The sequence below is a fragment of the Balaenoptera musculus genome, chromosome 5 (genome assembly GCF_009873245.2).
Source record: "Balaenoptera musculus isolate JJ_BM4_2016_0621 chromosome 5, mBalMus1.pri.v3, whole genome shotgun sequence".
NCBI classification, from domain to species: Eukaryota; Metazoa; Chordata; class Mammalia; order Artiodactyla; family Balaenopteridae; genus Balaenoptera; species Balaenoptera musculus.
In genome coordinates this window covers 65,202,725-65,219,406 of record NC_045789.1, presented here as the reverse complement: position 1 = coordinate 65,219,406, position 16,682 = coordinate 65,202,725, and the positions used below count along the sequence as shown (strand labels likewise).

General features: G+C 36.8%; 1 protein-coding gene across 12 annotated transcripts in view; it reads right to left on the bottom strand.

The window, feature by feature from the left end:
• Positions 1–1,364: 1,364 nt before the first annotated feature.
• Positions 1,365–16,682, bottom strand: part of CLOCK (clock circadian regulator) — a 128,627-nt gene continuing 113,309 nt past the window's right edge. For 11 of the 12 annotated variants that reach the window (XM_036853605.1, XM_036853598.1, XM_036853595.1 and 8 more), the window contains 6 exons: positions 16,193–16,282; positions 13,049–13,201; positions 11,993–12,202; positions 11,038–11,243; positions 5,414–5,675; positions 1,365–2,747 (listed from right to left, as the gene is read on the bottom strand). In XM_036853605.1, coding sequence (XP_036709500.1) covers positions 2,568–2,747; positions 5,414–5,675; positions 11,038–11,243; positions 11,993–12,202; positions 13,049–13,201; positions 16,193–16,282 — 1,101 coding nt within the window. In that variant the 3' untranslated portion in view covers positions 1,365–2,567. The remainder of the gene's footprint in view (positions 2,748–5,413; positions 5,676–11,037; positions 11,244–11,992; positions 12,203–13,048; positions 13,202–16,192; positions 16,283–16,682) is intronic. The other variant, XM_036853603.1, reaches the window with a different exon arrangement.

The window sequence follows — 16,682 nt, the reverse complement described above, 5'->3', positions numbered from 1 at the left end:
TTCCCAAATATTTGTGAGGATGGAAAAATGCTTGACGGGACTGGTGGAGGAGAATGTGCATAAACAGTCTACAGATTTACCCTGCGGCTTGTCTTACACTTTGCTTGTGGTAACCTAAGTACACAGTACTCACGCTTCACCATCTTTCCTTTTACATATGGGACTTAGAAAATAAACCTTAATATAACAGTTCATCATATCTTTTGTTTGCTAAATCTGTACCACTACATATTGCCAATAAATAAATGAGGCACAACTCAGATATATATGGAATGGCATGATAAGGTTAAGAAAGGCAATTTGAAAGGGGAAAAAAATACTGTTGCCATACTCTACAACATCAATGTTGTCCACGTGTACATATGCTCAAGTACACAGATATTCTGACATTTATTCTTGACATTCATGAGAAAGTCAGATGATCATTTAGCTAGAAGAGGAGCTCCTTGATATGTTAATTACTGATTGGCATCTAGTAACACTTCTTTTGTAGAAGGGTAGGTACCAAGTCTCTTTGGTTGTTTTCAACGTTAATTTTCTAGTTTATGTGTGGCCAGGCATGGTTTTCTACAGAAAGACAAAGTACACCCCTTAAGGATGATGGCAAAGATGAGAACAGAAAAGTCTTAGGAACCGACTGAGAGTTCCCCTGACTCCTTTATCTAGCAATTCTGTACCAGATTATGTTCATTGCTGAAATCTTTTCTATTTAACAACCTCAATTCTGTTACACATTTTCTTTTAAGGTCAATTTTGATTTATTATAGCTTGCTGTCTTCCCTTTCCTCAGTAATAATTTTTGATATTCTAGTAAGACATTTTCCCATTAATTTTCCTTTGTTCTGTAGTTATAAATTTAATTATTAGTACCATAAAATCTATAAAATGCTTTTTTTTTCATGTACGTAACTCTGGTTGGAACTTACTACCTTTAGAATGTATTAACAAATGAAATCTTAGTTCATGTTTATGAAGCATGTGAGCTACAATATTCTAGTGCTGTAGTGAAGGCAAAGCCAATTCCTACCCCTTCTTTTTTCTTCACAGGATTTTAAGATCACATTGAGCAAATATTTACTGGTAATTCCTAAATGACTACATAGCTTTAAGGAAAATGATGATTTAGCAAAACAACTCTGTGATCACATCAGTAACTCTGATGTATCATTAGGATGTCATCTTTAATTTCGAAATTATTTGTACCTCTAAACCAAGAGACTCAAAGCAGTCTTCATTAGAAACTTAATGGCACTGACACCCACATGCTATTAAAAATGTACCAAGATTTCAAAACTGCTACTGAAACCAGACGATGAGTTCAAGATGGTGAGTTATCACCTGAATCAAAATCAAGGCACTATGGGTTGTTTTTTTTTTTTTTTTTTTTTCCTCAAATAACCCTGAATCATTTCTGACTAAAAGAAGCATTGAAATTGTGGGGATAATAAAAAGGTTCCAACAAATCCTAAAAGTTAAAATTCCCACCAGTGAGAACGTTAAAAAGTGCCTAAAATATTTTGTGTGCAAATTCACTCCTATAACTGAAACATTCTTGAAATTACTTTCAGGCTTGTTAAAAACCATTTACACAACTATTTCCAACTATGAACTAGATCAAAACTCCCAACCATCTTAAAATAAAGCAGTGCAAATCCTATTTTCAAACATAATTGAAAAATAATGAAATGAGGGATATTTCTGAGTAACTTGAAAATCCTGTTTCAAATAATTTAACCTGAAAAAAAAAATCCATTCCCAGCAGCACATCATACCTCACTGAACAAACTGTGACATCACAGCCAAAGTATGAACAAAAAAAGACTTGTGCCCCGGAAAACTGAAGAGAACACTACTGTATGGTAAACAAAAGGGAAAAGAGGATGTATTAGTTTGCACATGGTGTCAGAATCTAAGGAAACGTACTCATACATAAAGGAGGAGATAATGCTTTCATGCAGCATACAAAATGTTTTGCTTTCTCTCCTTTTATCCAGACATATACATAATATTATTTTTACAGCATCTGTACATAGAGAATTTAAACTCACACAACATTCTGAAATTAATTACTATTCCGTCATTATCCGAAAAGGGAGAGGGGTTGGGGAAGGGGGCCTACTGAGTCTACTGGACTGTCTTCATGGCATCATTGTAAGCAAACCCCTGACATGGCAGTGGTGTATCCTCTGTAACACTTGAAAACAGGCACGGAACCGCTCAAAGTTACTAACATTGTTAGTGCCTTTCTTATTCACTGGAGGTCATGTTTCCTAGCTGAGTTTCTTAACATTTGGCAATATACTCTTTTTCCATCAAAAAATATCTGGGCAAGTAAAACACTGTCAGAATTGGCTATGGCCCTATGATCATCTCCTGCTGGCTGGTATTTAATGCACATCCGCAGCACGAGGCAGCATTTTCTCTGCTAACTAATTCCAGGAACTAGAACACTCAATACTGCATCTCATGAAACCACTGGAACTTTTCATCCTATCCTCAGATCATCCGAGCAACTCTTTTATGGGCCACCCCCTTCCTCCCTTGAGGGCAGAAAGGAAGCGTGTGTGTTACTGTGGTTGAACCTTGGAAGGATCAGTCAAACTGTCAGTCCTGCGCCGACTCAGTTGCTGCTGTTGCTGAGACTGGTGTTGCTGGTGATGTGACTGAGGGAAAGTGCTCTGCTGTAGTGGAAATGCAGCAGAGAGGATAAGCTGAGTTGAAGGGTTCCCATGGAGCAATCTAGAAGTCTAAAAAAACAAATGGATTATGCAACACTGCTTTACCCCCACTATACTGTCTACATTAAGATTTACTCAACTTTTCCTCTCTCCGCAGGAACAAAATCTGTACATAAGTTTTGCTTTCTCATTTAAAAATAATATTTTGGAAAATGCTTATGAGGATTTCCCTCTTCCTGAAAGTATAACAGAATTTCATTTTTTAAAAGGAAGCTGAGCTAGAGGTTTTATGGTACAGAAAGCAATCTATGTCCTGAGACAAACCACACATATTCTTTCACTTTATATGTCCTAAAGACCACGTTTTAAACAGATGATACAATTTAAGCATCGCTAAGAGCATGTGAAACATGAACATTCTGAGGTCAAACAGACAACGCCGTCTGCACAGGCTTTTTGATTGGTGACAGCAGCAGTTCAGTGGCCAAGAGCATGGGCCCTGAGGCACACTGCCTGGGTTCAAACTCTGGCTGCCCCATTTGCCAGATGTGTAACTTGGTCAAGCTATTTACATCTCTGGGCCTCAGTTTCTTCATTTACAAAATAAGGATAATCACAGTACCTCCCACACTGGGTTTTTGTGAAGATTAAATATTAAGATTATTATTATTTAAAAGTACCATAAAAATGAGGGCAGGCAAAGTTAGAGACTTATGTCCTATAAGTAGCAGTATGATGTAACAAAGAAAAAGCAAAACAAAAAATGAGCGCGCAATCTGAAGTCAGAAGCCCTGGCTTTGAGTTTTGCTCTGCTATTTATTAGCTGTGTGGCCTTGGGCAAGTGTCAAGTCCATGAACTTCAGTTTCTTTTGCCTAATTGCTCCTTCTAGAGATATAAAGGAAACTAGCCAAAAGAAAGTGCAAGTCTTTCCTCACTACTGACAATACATCTTGATGCAGGGTTCATAATTTTAAAATGTAACTGTGATGGGTGATTTCTGAAAATGTATATGAAGGACACCTGCACACGCACACAAAAGGACAGTTCTTTGAAACTTTAAGGCCATTAAGCTTTGCTAAGGACCTGGAGACATTTTCTTTTTCTCTTTGTTATTAGGAAAAGCTTTTGTAAGATAAAGAACTCAGGATATTTATGAGCCTTACAGGGTTACAACAGAGGTACACTTTGGAACTAGGTGTTATATAACCAGAAAAGACAAATTGTTTATTTCTATCTACATACGAGGGTATTTCTAGAGGGTATTGCCTATCTTATTTCTTTAGTGGTCCCATGTCTTTGGAATGTTTTTTTAGAAGTGGAAGAGAATGTTCATTCTTTTAAGAGCCCTCGTTCCCTGAGAGACTTAGAAAACTGAGCTCTTAAGGCAAGTCTTCTCCCTTTCTAAGCTTTTGCTTAATTTTCATTGAATACATTTCCCCTAGAGAATAGTTTATAACTTATTATAAATTCTTGTCATTAATTCATCTGTAACAATAGCTAACCCAGTCATTAATGGCTGCACTACAGGCTTAAGGTCTAAGGGGTTGTATGATTCTCAGAGATATTTAGGCAACTAACCTCTTTTAGTTTAGCACATCACCAAGTTCAGAATTATATTTGTACCAGAACACCAGTGGCGATAAATTAACACCGTATTTATGTCTGAGCATACAGTATAGCACTGAATCTTCTAATCATACCATATGCTGTATAACTTTAAAACTGATGATATGTGCCTGGCATACACGGAATGGTAACCAGCACAAATCTAGGCTTAGCCTACATTCAAAATTGCTGGCCTTTTAGACCAGTAAGGAAAAAGCTGGATTTCCAGATGTCATAGTCTGCTACTGTGTACCCCCAATGAGGGTACTGAGGTCCAGAAATTTGTCCTGCTGATTTCTTTGCTGAGGATCCCGATCTAGGTGACTTTGTTCTGCACCCTTTAGATAAGTAGATTCTGTCTGATATACCCACATGAGATCTGTGTCTGCATTTTGGTTAATCTGAGTGTCTACTAATACATTTATCAAGACAGTAGTCATAAAATAAAGCTAGCTACGTGCCTTATACCATACTCAGTGATTTGCATGCTTCTTTTACCCATGAGATATTAACTACTAGCACCTCCATATTACAGATGAGGAAAGTGAATTTAAGCAAGTTGAGTAACCTGCCAAAGTTCACACAGTATGTGGTACAGCAGTGACTCAATCTCAGCGCAGCCTATGCCTCCACAGTGTATCTCCTCTGATGTTAATTTATTACCAAAAAGTTACTATAAAATTTAATCCAATAAAATAATTTAAGATAATGCCTAAACTAATTTTAAAAAAAAATCCCTTTCAACACCTCTGCCCTGTAGAGAGTACAGCTTGATGGGCCACTAGGAAAACAAGAGAAGAGAGAAAGGTGCCTTTGCTTGAATTCCAGAAACTCTAGCCAGAGAGAGCTCTCTGTGAAGTACGTTGACATGGGCAAGAAGCAGCCACCTACTCTACCCAGCAGTTCAGACAGTGGATTATCTCCGCAGCAAGGTCAAAGGTTTGCCGAAGACAGAACAAGAGAAGAAAAAACAGCCAGCTGGGATAAGCTTTCTGTCTTCATATAAATTTAAGTCGTACAATGAGCCTTTATGGACTTCTCAGATCATTTAAAAAAGGTTCCTTTAATCCCTGATTTCACTCCATAGAAGTAAACAGGTCTGGGACAGCTTCCCCACGGGGAGAATTACCTGTAAAAACTGCTGCGGTGGCTGAGCCAGCTGCGCCTGCGGCGGCTGCTGAACTGCAGGGAGCTGCTGTTCCTGGGAACTCTGCTGCTGCTGCTGCTGCTGCTGCGTGACCGGCAGCGTCTGTGACTGCGGCGCTTGCGGAGCAAAGGTAGGGTAGGCAGTCACCACCTGACCCATGAGCATAGCGCTGGGCACCACGACCGCCCCGCAGGCTACAGGAGCAGTTACTAACTTGGTCACAAGCTGCTGACCTTGAGAAAATCTGTTAGGAGGAAAGAACGGGAAAGGGAGTCAGAAGTACAAGGTATACATTATGAAAGGCGGTGGGCTGAACATTTCTCTAAGATAATACCCATGATATTGCCAATGAACTGACGGGGTGTAACTCTAAGATAATACCCATGATATTGCCAATGAACTGACGGGGTGTAACTCTAAGATAATACCCATGATATTGCCAATGAACTGACGGGGTGTAACTCTAAGATAAGACCCATGATATTGCCAATGAACTGACGGGGTGTAACTCTAAGATAATACCCATGATATTGCCAATGAACTGACGGGGTGTAACTCTAAGATAATACCCATGATATTGCCAATGAACTGACGGGGTGCAACTCTAAGATAATACCCATGATATTGCCAATGAACTGACGGGGTGCAACTCTAAGATAATACCCATGATATTGCCAATGAACTGACGGGGTGTAACTCTAAGATAAGACCCATGATATTGCCAATGAACTGACGGGGTGTAACTCTAAGATAAGACCCATGATATTGCCAATGAACTGACGGGGTGTAACTCTAAGATAAGACCCATGATATTGCCAATGAACTGACGGGGTGTAACTCTAAGATAATACCCATGATATTGCCAATGAACTGACGGGGTGTAACTCTAAGATAAGACCCATGATATTGCCAATGAACTGACGGGGTGTAACTCTAAGATAAGACCCATGATATTGCCAATGAACTGACGGGGTGTAACTCTAAGATAATACCCATGATATTGCCAATGAACTGACGGGGTGTAACTCTAAGATAAGACCCATGATATTGCCAATGAACTGACGGGGTGTAACTCTAAGATAAGACCCATGATATTGCCAATGAACTGACGGGGTGTAACTCTAAGATAAGACCCATGATATTGCCAATGAACTGACGGGGTGTAACTCTAAGATAAGACCCATGATATTGCCAATGAACTGACGGGGTGTAACTCTAAGATAAGACCCATGATATTGCCAATGAACTGACGGGGTGTAACTCTAAGATAAGACCCATGATATTGCCAATGAACTGACGGGGTGTAACTCTAAGATAAGACCCATGATATTGCCAATGAACTGACGGGGTGTAACTCTAAGATAAGACCCATGATATTGCCAATGAACTGACGGGGTGTAACTCTAAGATAAGACCCATGATATTGCCAATGAACTGACGGGGTGTAACTCTAAGATAAGACCCATGATATTGCCAATGAACTGACGGGGTGTAACTCTAAGATAAGACCCATGATATTGCCAATGAACTGACGGGGTGTAACTCTAAGATCAGACCCATGATATTGCCAATGAACTGACGGGGTGTAACTCTAAGATAAGACCCATGATATTGCCAATGAACTGACGGGGTGTAACTCTAAGATAAGACCCATGATATTGCCAATGAACTGACGGGGTGTAACTCTAAGATAATACCCATGATATTGCCAATGAACTGACGGGGTGTAACTCTAAGATAATACCCATGATATTGCCAATGAACTGACGGGGTGTAACTCTAAGATAATACCCATGATATTGCCAATGAACTGACGGGGTGTAACTCTAAGATAATACCCATGATATTGCCAATGAACTGACAGGGTGTAACTCTAAGATAATACCCTTTTAATACTGCCATATTGAAAGCTGTACGTTCCAATTTTGTTTCACGTTTTTAAAGATTCCCTTTGGGATATCAGTGAAACAAAAATGTGTAGAGCAAAATGAAGTGATCACAAACAAAAACACAAAACTTTTTTTCGATATCCACATGCAAAAGAATGAAATTTGACCTTTACGTCATATATAAAAATTAACTCAAAATGGATTAAAGACCTAAACATAAATGTTGAAACTATGAAACTCTTGGAACAAAACATAGGGGGAAAGTTTCATGACACTGGATCGGGCAATAATTTCTTGGATATGACACTAAAAGCACAGACAACAAAAGAAAAAAATAGATAAACTGTACAACAAAATTAAAAATGTTTATATATCAAAGGACACTATCAACACAGTGAAAGGGCACTCCACAGAGTGGGAGAAAATATTTGCAAATCATACATCTAATAAGGGGTTAATAACTAGAAAATATAAAGCAATCCTATAACGCAGCAACAAACACACTCTGATTAAAAAATGGCCAAGAGTCTTGAATAGATATTTCTTCAAAGACGATATACACATGGTCAATACGCACTGAAAAGAGGCTCAACATCACTAATCATTAGGGAAATGCACATCAAAACCACTAGGAGATACCACTTCACATCCATTAGGATGGCTACTATCAAACAAAGTGTTGACAAGGGTGTGGAGAAATTGGAACCTTTGTGCACTGTTGGTGGGAATGTAAAGTGGTTCATCCACTATGGAAAACAGTATGGTGTTTTTTTCAAATATATTAAAAATGTAACTACCATATGATCCAGCAATTCCAATTCTGGACATATACTCAAAAGAACTGAAAACAGGGACTCAAATAAATACTTGTACACCCATGTTCATAGCAGCTATTCAAAACAGTCAAAAGATGGATACAACCCAAGTGTGCATCAGTAGATAAATGGATCCACAAACTGTGGTATATATATTACAATGGAATATTATTTAGCCTTAAAAAGGAAGGAGATGCTGACACATACTATAACATGGATGAGCCTTGAGGACTTCGTGCCAAGTGAAATGAGCCAGTTAGAAAAGACATACGTGATTCCATTTATATGAGGTATCTAGAGTAGTCAAAGTCACAGACTTATGTGCTTAGAAAGTGGAATGGTGGTTCCCAGGAGCTAGGGGGAAGATGAGTGAGGAGTTATCGTCTGATGGATACAGATTTTTAGTTTGGGAAGAAGAAAAAATTCTGGCGATTGATGGTAGTGATTGTCACAATGGTGCGAATGCACTCATGTCAATGAACTGTAAATGTGAAAACGGTTAACACAGTAAATATTATGTTATGTATATTCTACCACAATAAAAAAAAATTTAACCTGTTAAAAATATCAACTTTTTTCTTTTTATAAAATTACTAGGTCCTTGGGAGGTAGGTATATGTGACACATGGTTCATTTTGCTAATCAAAATAAACTTAAATCAAACTAATCAAAATAAAGCGGTCATAAGGGAATTTTTAAAAAACTCTCTAGGTTTACAGATGTTTACATTGCAAGTTGTATCTTATAAACATAATTCAAAACTAAATGACATTCTAACAGTACATAAAAATACACTCAATTTATAAATTTATCAAGGAGCAGAGTACCCACCGTTTTACAATTCACTAACATTCCCTCCCACCCACCTTCCTTCTTCCACAGTCTTTAGTAAAAGGACAACAACAAAAAACGATGCCTCTTCAGGGAGCAATATTATTTCTATCTGCCTTTTCTGTGAGATGAAGTTAGTTTCCAACACTGGTCATCACAGTGAGGAAACTGAGACATGACTACCGTCGATTTAGCATGACACAGCTGCAATTACAAACTGTTCAAAGCACATAACTACGATTAAACTTAGCACATATACATACTTTATATGCTCCACAAGACAAAATAAATCTATTCTGAATCCATTCCAAATCTTAAAAATAAAATACTGTATATTATATACTTCAGGACCAAATGCATTATTTAATGCAAAAACATATATAGTAAAAAATTTACCTATAAAGAAAGCACAAAGAAACAAATAACATTACAAAGTGGCTTAATCATAGAAGTGCTAAGCACTAATTTCTCTGTAATCTTAAAAGTAATTAGTATCTGAATTGTCCAACTGCCCACTGGTATACTATGAGACTACCTCATCCCTCTCTGGCACTAAAAGAGTCTGCAATCTACCTTGGCTTAACTTCCGTGGCTTTGTATATACTCCTACCTTTGCCTAGAACACCCTCCTGGACTCCCTGCCACACGCATATCCAAAGCCAAGCTCTTTAAGACTCAGGTCAAGTATCTCCTCCCTGAAGCTTTCCCTGACCACACTCCTCTCTTCGCCTGCTTGCCTCAACCCATAAAACTGCTCACTTCCTCCTTTCTAAAGACCTAGTAAGGATTTATCACATCAAACAATACTGATTATTTACCTTTCTATGGCTTTGACTAGTCTGATCTTTCTCCTGGGATAAAGAATGTGCCATACTCATCTAAGTAGGCACTCAAATGTTTGCTGAAGTATGTTTTTCCCCCTTCAAAAAACAGTTGTCTACAAATAATTGCTAAATTGTGTCCTCCCAAATGCATGTCAACATTCTACGTTAATGGATTTTCCCTCAGGCTTTAAAACTAGTCCTCTATATTTCTGTGGAGCATATTCATAATACTTCTTTTCAGAAGTCAAAGCTGAAAGCTGGACTTTTTAACTTGAAGGAACTGAGTTCCAAAGAGAAGAAATGAGTTTCTCTCTGCTCTTATTGCTTCTGCAATCCTGCAGCTTCTTTAGTCTCTGGAAATTATTAATAGGACTTTAATAAAATCTATTACACAGTCTAATACAACAGCAAGATTTTATTATAAAAGCAGCAGCCTACTTATATTGTACTAAAATAAGTAAAAAATAAAATGTATTTAAAATATAATTAAGACTATAGAAATCCTATAGTTGTTGAAAGACTCCTTCCTAATATTCGAAAAGGGTATTTCTTCATAATATTTGTTTCTAAGTCAGCTATTCGGATGACTAAAATAAGTCACAGATGGCGGTTTTTCTAGAACTGCCCACAGAACTTTAGCGTAGTATATGTTAAAGCACTTGAGCTTTGAAATCAGACACCCAGGCTTGAATTCAGATACCCTTCTTCACTCCCTTAACAGCTATAGACCCTTGACCAAATTATTAAAAACTCACTTTATTCTTACCTGGGGAATAAAAGACCCTAACGCCTATTTTTTTAAAATAAAAATTAAATAAGATAATATATTTGGAGCATTTAGTACAGTACTTAATAGAAATCAAGAAAGGTGGGCTACTCTTACTCCGTAACACGTATAAACCGTGGTAGCAAACACCCTGACCACTGTCACTACACTGACAACTCACAGCATCTGTATTGAAATGATAGAAGTTTTATAGTGATATAGACAAACCCGATTATAAAACTTGTGTAACAGTGTGCTGTAGAATTTGGATTCTACAATATTTGTTAGCACATTTCTGAACAAAACGAAACTTCTTGTTACTCTTTTATTATAAAGTCCGTAAACAATGGATACATTCTGTGTTTTTATTTCAAATTCAAGAGTGAGCAACAAATTAAAATCACGTTTTTAAAGATCAAAGTATTGTTTTTTAATCAAACAATTTACATCTTTGGAATGACTAATGAAATATGACCACTACCTTATCTGTCTGTCCTGAGTGAATGTAGTTACTGCAGCACTCTGGGAACTGTTTTGTGGCATACTAGATGGAATCTGGACCATGCTTCCGGCCGTCGGCTGAGAAATCACCATAGTGTTATACAGTGGGGCTGTAAGAGTGCTCTGTGTCTGACTGGGAAGAGATGTTTGCTGACTGTGCCCGCTCAGTACATTCTGTTGATTCTGCTAGAAAAGAGAATATTTTACAGATAGATTACCTGAAAAAAATTTATTCAGGAAGTATGATTCTACTACTCGTCATTCTAACAATAGTTGACATGACAGAAACAGAAGTGGCAGAACATATTACTCTGGGAGAAATCAAGGAATAACTTGTAGTCATTGAGAATGAATCAGCCTTCAGTATCTTGCTGGAAGGTAAGCTATGACTTTTGAAAAGGAACATGATCTTAACAGGGATGATATGAAACATACATGAAGAATTTCTTCAAACACCCAGAGTAGGTGACTGACATTACACATTTTTATATATTTCATTTGAAGTCTTGAGATTCATAATCACAGATGCACACCAATTACCAAAATTTCCTAGAATGCTGATTAAGCCATCACTGCCCCAACAATACATTCTTCACCTATGGTAACACGTCCTAGTCAGACTCTTGCAAGTCAAACTTTTTTTTTTTTTTAACACACAGAACTAGTCCATATGTTCATTTTAAGCAAACTGCAAAATTTTTAAATGTCAAAATACTGAAAGCATTCAATTAAGCATTCAACAAAAAGCATTCAACAATTAAGAACAATTTTGCTCAAAATATTTTAATTATCACTCTCAATACTATAGTTTCTAATTATTACTATTAAAGTTTTAAATATGGTATTGTTCAAGATGAAGCTTTATTTTTGTTTTAGCAACACCATACATTTCAATCACTGAACACCCCACAGCCCACTGTACTCGTTAACGTTACCTGACTTGATGTACTTTGTAAAGTCTGCTGTTGTATCATGTGCTGAGTTGTGCCAATGTGTCCAGTATTCATTCCACTTTGAATTTGGTTAGTCTGAACAACCTGGCTTTGCATATTTATAGGTGCAAGCTGCTGGATATTAGATGAATTTCCAGAAGAAAGTTGAACAGAACCAAAATTCAATCCAGGGGTTGATTGTTGTAAAAACATCTTTAAAAATAAAGATTACATTGAAATGATCTTTTTAAGTTAAAAAGAATGAGAGCATTAAAAAAAAAAAACAGCTAAAAATTAAGTTTAAAACGCAAGTAACAAGAAGACTAAGTCATTCTGAATGAACACTGAGCAATAAATAATTACTGAATAAAACATGATACTCATTTTCATTCTTCCAGTCACCCTAACCCTATCATGTTTCTAATTGTCAGAAAAAGCGTTATAAATTTCAAAACCTCCACTTGTTTGACATTTTTACATGTTGAGGATTATTATATCAGCTAGCATTACTCTAACTCAGAGCTACTCAAGGGTCTGTGCACTGGCAGCTCTGCATCACTCATCATTTGTTATTCACGGCATTAGATAGAAGCAGTCTTCACTTAAAGTTTCCTTTTACCAAAGTCCTAGTCTCCTTGGATAGACATAACTTTAGAGTGGCCTTGTTGGTTGACCAAATGAGACTAATTTGAATCACACCTACTAGTATGTTTTTTAAAAAATGATTGATGATTGATTCATAAATTCTGTACCTACATGTACCTAAAAGTCTATGTAAAGTATTTTGATGTTATGGGTTTAAAGCTTACTAAACATTAGCCTGCTAAAAGATGACTGTGACCTGGAGAAACAAGGATGCTGATGGAAACACTCTTAGGAATGAATCATCTTTAGAGACTGTTAATACAATCCTATTGAGTAAATAACCAATGAGTATTTATGGAACTAAACTGAGGAAATGTATCTTTTGCATCTCACTTTTAATTAAGAAAAGTCAATTTCCTAAGAAGCCAAAATGCAAATAGCATGCTTTGTTTGAATTCAAATGTAATAACTTACCTGAAGCCCTTGACCATGGACCATTTGAAGCTGCTCTTGAATTTTTCTTAGTTCTTCTTGTTGCCGATGAATGTTTGCCTCTATCATCCGAGTCCGTTGCTCCAACTGGTCTTTCAGATGCTGCATGGCTCCTAACTGAGCTGAGAACTGAAACTTAAGTACGGTGGATGGAAAGAGTGTAACATATTTTACAATCACTTCTCATAACTGTAAAATGTGAAACATAAGCAGTACATCATGAGCTAAGAATGTCATGCCAGTTATTAATATATTGCCTCTCAACTCCTAATTTACCTATCTTTGCTCGGCTTTGTGATACTGGAGCTGGACCCTATAAATATATCTCCTTAGTCAGCAGGCACAAGCAGTCCTGTCAGTGATGATGCTGGAGGGATGGTGCAAAGGGAGGTGCCTATCTTTCTGGTTCTGGTGCTTCTCCTTCTTGTTTTTAGGCCAATGGGTAGCATCCTAGCGAGTGTCATCAGCGCTCCAGCAGGTGGCTTTCCAGCAAGTCTCACTGGCATCCTAGTGGGCAGCTCCCCAGCAAATGTTGCTGGTACCCCAGCAAGTGGCTTCTTGCTCTCCAGCCCTAGTCTGTGGCACCTCCGTGAGTGTGTGTACCACCCAGTGGCTACAGCCACACCTGCCCTAATGGGATCTGAGTCTCAGCCTGGCCTGGAAGAGCAGCAGTCCAGGAGGGTCGAGGGAGTCTTCCAAGTTGCTCCCCCTTGGCTACGCTCCCTTTCACTTACATTTAGTGGCTGCTCTCTACACCTGTTTTCCCTGTATTCTTTTGAATTCTCTTAACTGCTTTCAGTAGTTAATCCCTGTTACCAGTAATTTGTTATACTACCCCTGTTCAAATTTCTGGTCTAGTTTCTGACTAGATCTTGACTGATTACAAGATGAATTAATAACACTGGCTTTAGAAGACCTAGGTTCCTATTGTGGCACTACCACTTACTAGAACAAGTTACTGAACTGCATTTCTACTCTTTAACAACTTAAAAAGTAGCCTGCACCTAGAGTTGTTCACATCAAACTCTGTCATCCCTAGAATGTCCTCTTTGTGCATTAGAAAGTTATAAAAGTTATAAAAATCTGACATTAGAAAGTTGTAAAAATCTGACATAACCAAACATAATATTTTCAACTGAAATTGTTCTCAGACAAGTACAAAACCTAGGCTTTTAAAGACTAAGCGATTATAAATGAATGCATGCATACGCAAATGAAAGCACAGATATTCTACCTACAGAGTAAATAAGGGTTTCAATCTTACTTATTTCTCTGTTTCACCTGAGTTATAGGCAGCTTCTATTTACTACTGCTTGAAACTTAGTCACATTTGTTGATTCACCACTTAAGTGCGTTTACTTAATTCTAGGAATATTCTGCACAGGATACAGTATAAGAGCAGAAAGAATTTCACTGTATTGGAAATCTGTCTTAATCTTAAAATAGTCTCCTACAATTCATGTAAAAGTGAGAAATGCCCGCCAAAAGCTTTTTTACTCTATCTTCAAAAGTTTGTATTGAGAATACTGAATATTACTTTTCAAAGTATACAACTCTGACTTCTGAAGTTGACAATGCCAGATCAAATCATACATTAGATTACACTAGGTGTGAGAAAACATTACAAGTTTAATACCCTCATGCCTTAATTTTTCATTATTTGAAATTTTATATTTATGTCATACAAATATATTTTATTTTAACTGAAGTTATTTATACCTTTAGGTAAACATTACACTGTCACCACTTAAAGGATTTCTATTAAATACAAATACGAAAATAAAAATAAACACAGAAAGCAGAATAATGGGAAATAAAATCATAGAACTAAGAGGCAGAGTGCTTGGCTTTATCACTGAATGAAATACGAGATTTGAATACTTATTAACATTTTTGACATAGTCGATACTACTTATTTCATGAAAATATTCCTTAACAATGTTAAAAAATGCTTATTCAGTATCTTGAGATTAATGAACTAATAATATTGAAAATATGTCAAATATTTACATAAAAATTCTGTTACCCTTCAGAATAAAAAGCTTTTGAGGACTCAGTGCTAATAAAAACTACTGCAACTCCAGATACTATTTAATAATACAGTGCTGTTATAAATACCTTACACAATTATATGTTGCTAAAAGTCAAGATTATGACATTTAGCTAATTTATAGCACTGTCAATATATTTGTACAAGTGTCATAATATATAATAGCTATAGTTATATATATATAATTTAAATAACCACATATGATAAGGGTATTTTTAGAAAAATATTGTTTTTACCTATTGCTAACTATCATTTTTTGAAATTAAGATACTGTTAAGATATCTTTAACACCAAACAGAACAGAAACTTCTGGATTATTTTTAGCACAACTTAGTAGTATTTTTAACGTGTCTGAGGCACTGAATGAGTGCAGTCATAAATTACATACAAGTTGTGAAGTTATAATCAAAAGTGTCACTTTTGCAATACCTCTCCTTTGTCTTGCTGGTTTTTATATTTAAGCCTCCTCTGGGACTCAGTCCAAGTAACAATTCTTCCAGGAAGTTCTCTTTCACTTCCTCAGGCTGCATTAAGGGTCCATCTAATGTGCTCACATACCAAGCCTTCAGACCCTGAGCATAGACTATAGAACACTGTATTGTAGTTAACTGTCCTTCCCTCTAGATGTAATAAAGTCTCTTAGTACAGATATATTTACTGCCAGCACCTGCAATATCTGATAATACAAGGAACTCAATAAATGTCCTGTATATAAACAAATGGATGAATATATGAATTACTCAATTCTTCTACTATCTATAAGAAGAACAAAATGAACAGCTACATTTCATCTTTCATATCTTTCTGCCTATACTGTTTCTCAATAGGGATTAAACAGGATAGTTTTTTGTCGTGCAAAACTGTCACACACCCTAAAAGACAATTAGCACCCCTGGTTCTTGCTGACTAAAGGGTCAGTGGTACCCCAATATCACTGACAATCAAAAAATCCCCAGATATTCTAAATGCCCACAGTTGAGATTTACTGCACCTATAAGTATGTACTTTTAAAAATCTCTAGTAGCTTAGAAACAATTTATAATTTTAAAATACTTAACTGAAACAAACAGAAATACCTGGGACATGCCTTGTGGAACCGGTAGATTTGCAGCTTGAGACATCACTGGCTGTGTCAATGACTGACCAACAGACTGGGAATTCATGGACTAGAAGCAAAATAAAAAATAACACTGGGGTGACAACCATTCCCATACATGAGCACTTCCACCAGAAATATCACCATGGCATCTTTATAACGGAATTACAACTAGCCTCATACTTTTTTAGCGGAGTATAGGCATGTCTCCCCCCTCTAAACTGGAAATGCCTATTCCCTATTTATCTTTTTGTCTTTCAAGGCATCTGCCACATTACCTTGCATGGGCTCTCAATAAAAGCTGGCTGGACTTCACTGAAAGTGATTGGTATTTGAAATTAGATATAAAATGGCTCTAAATTATCAGTCTTCCATAACTGAAAAAAAGAAATCTAACATTTTACCTGAAAAATAATCAAAAGAACTGGTATGTTTGACAACTACTTCACAAAAAAATAAAGATCTTGAGT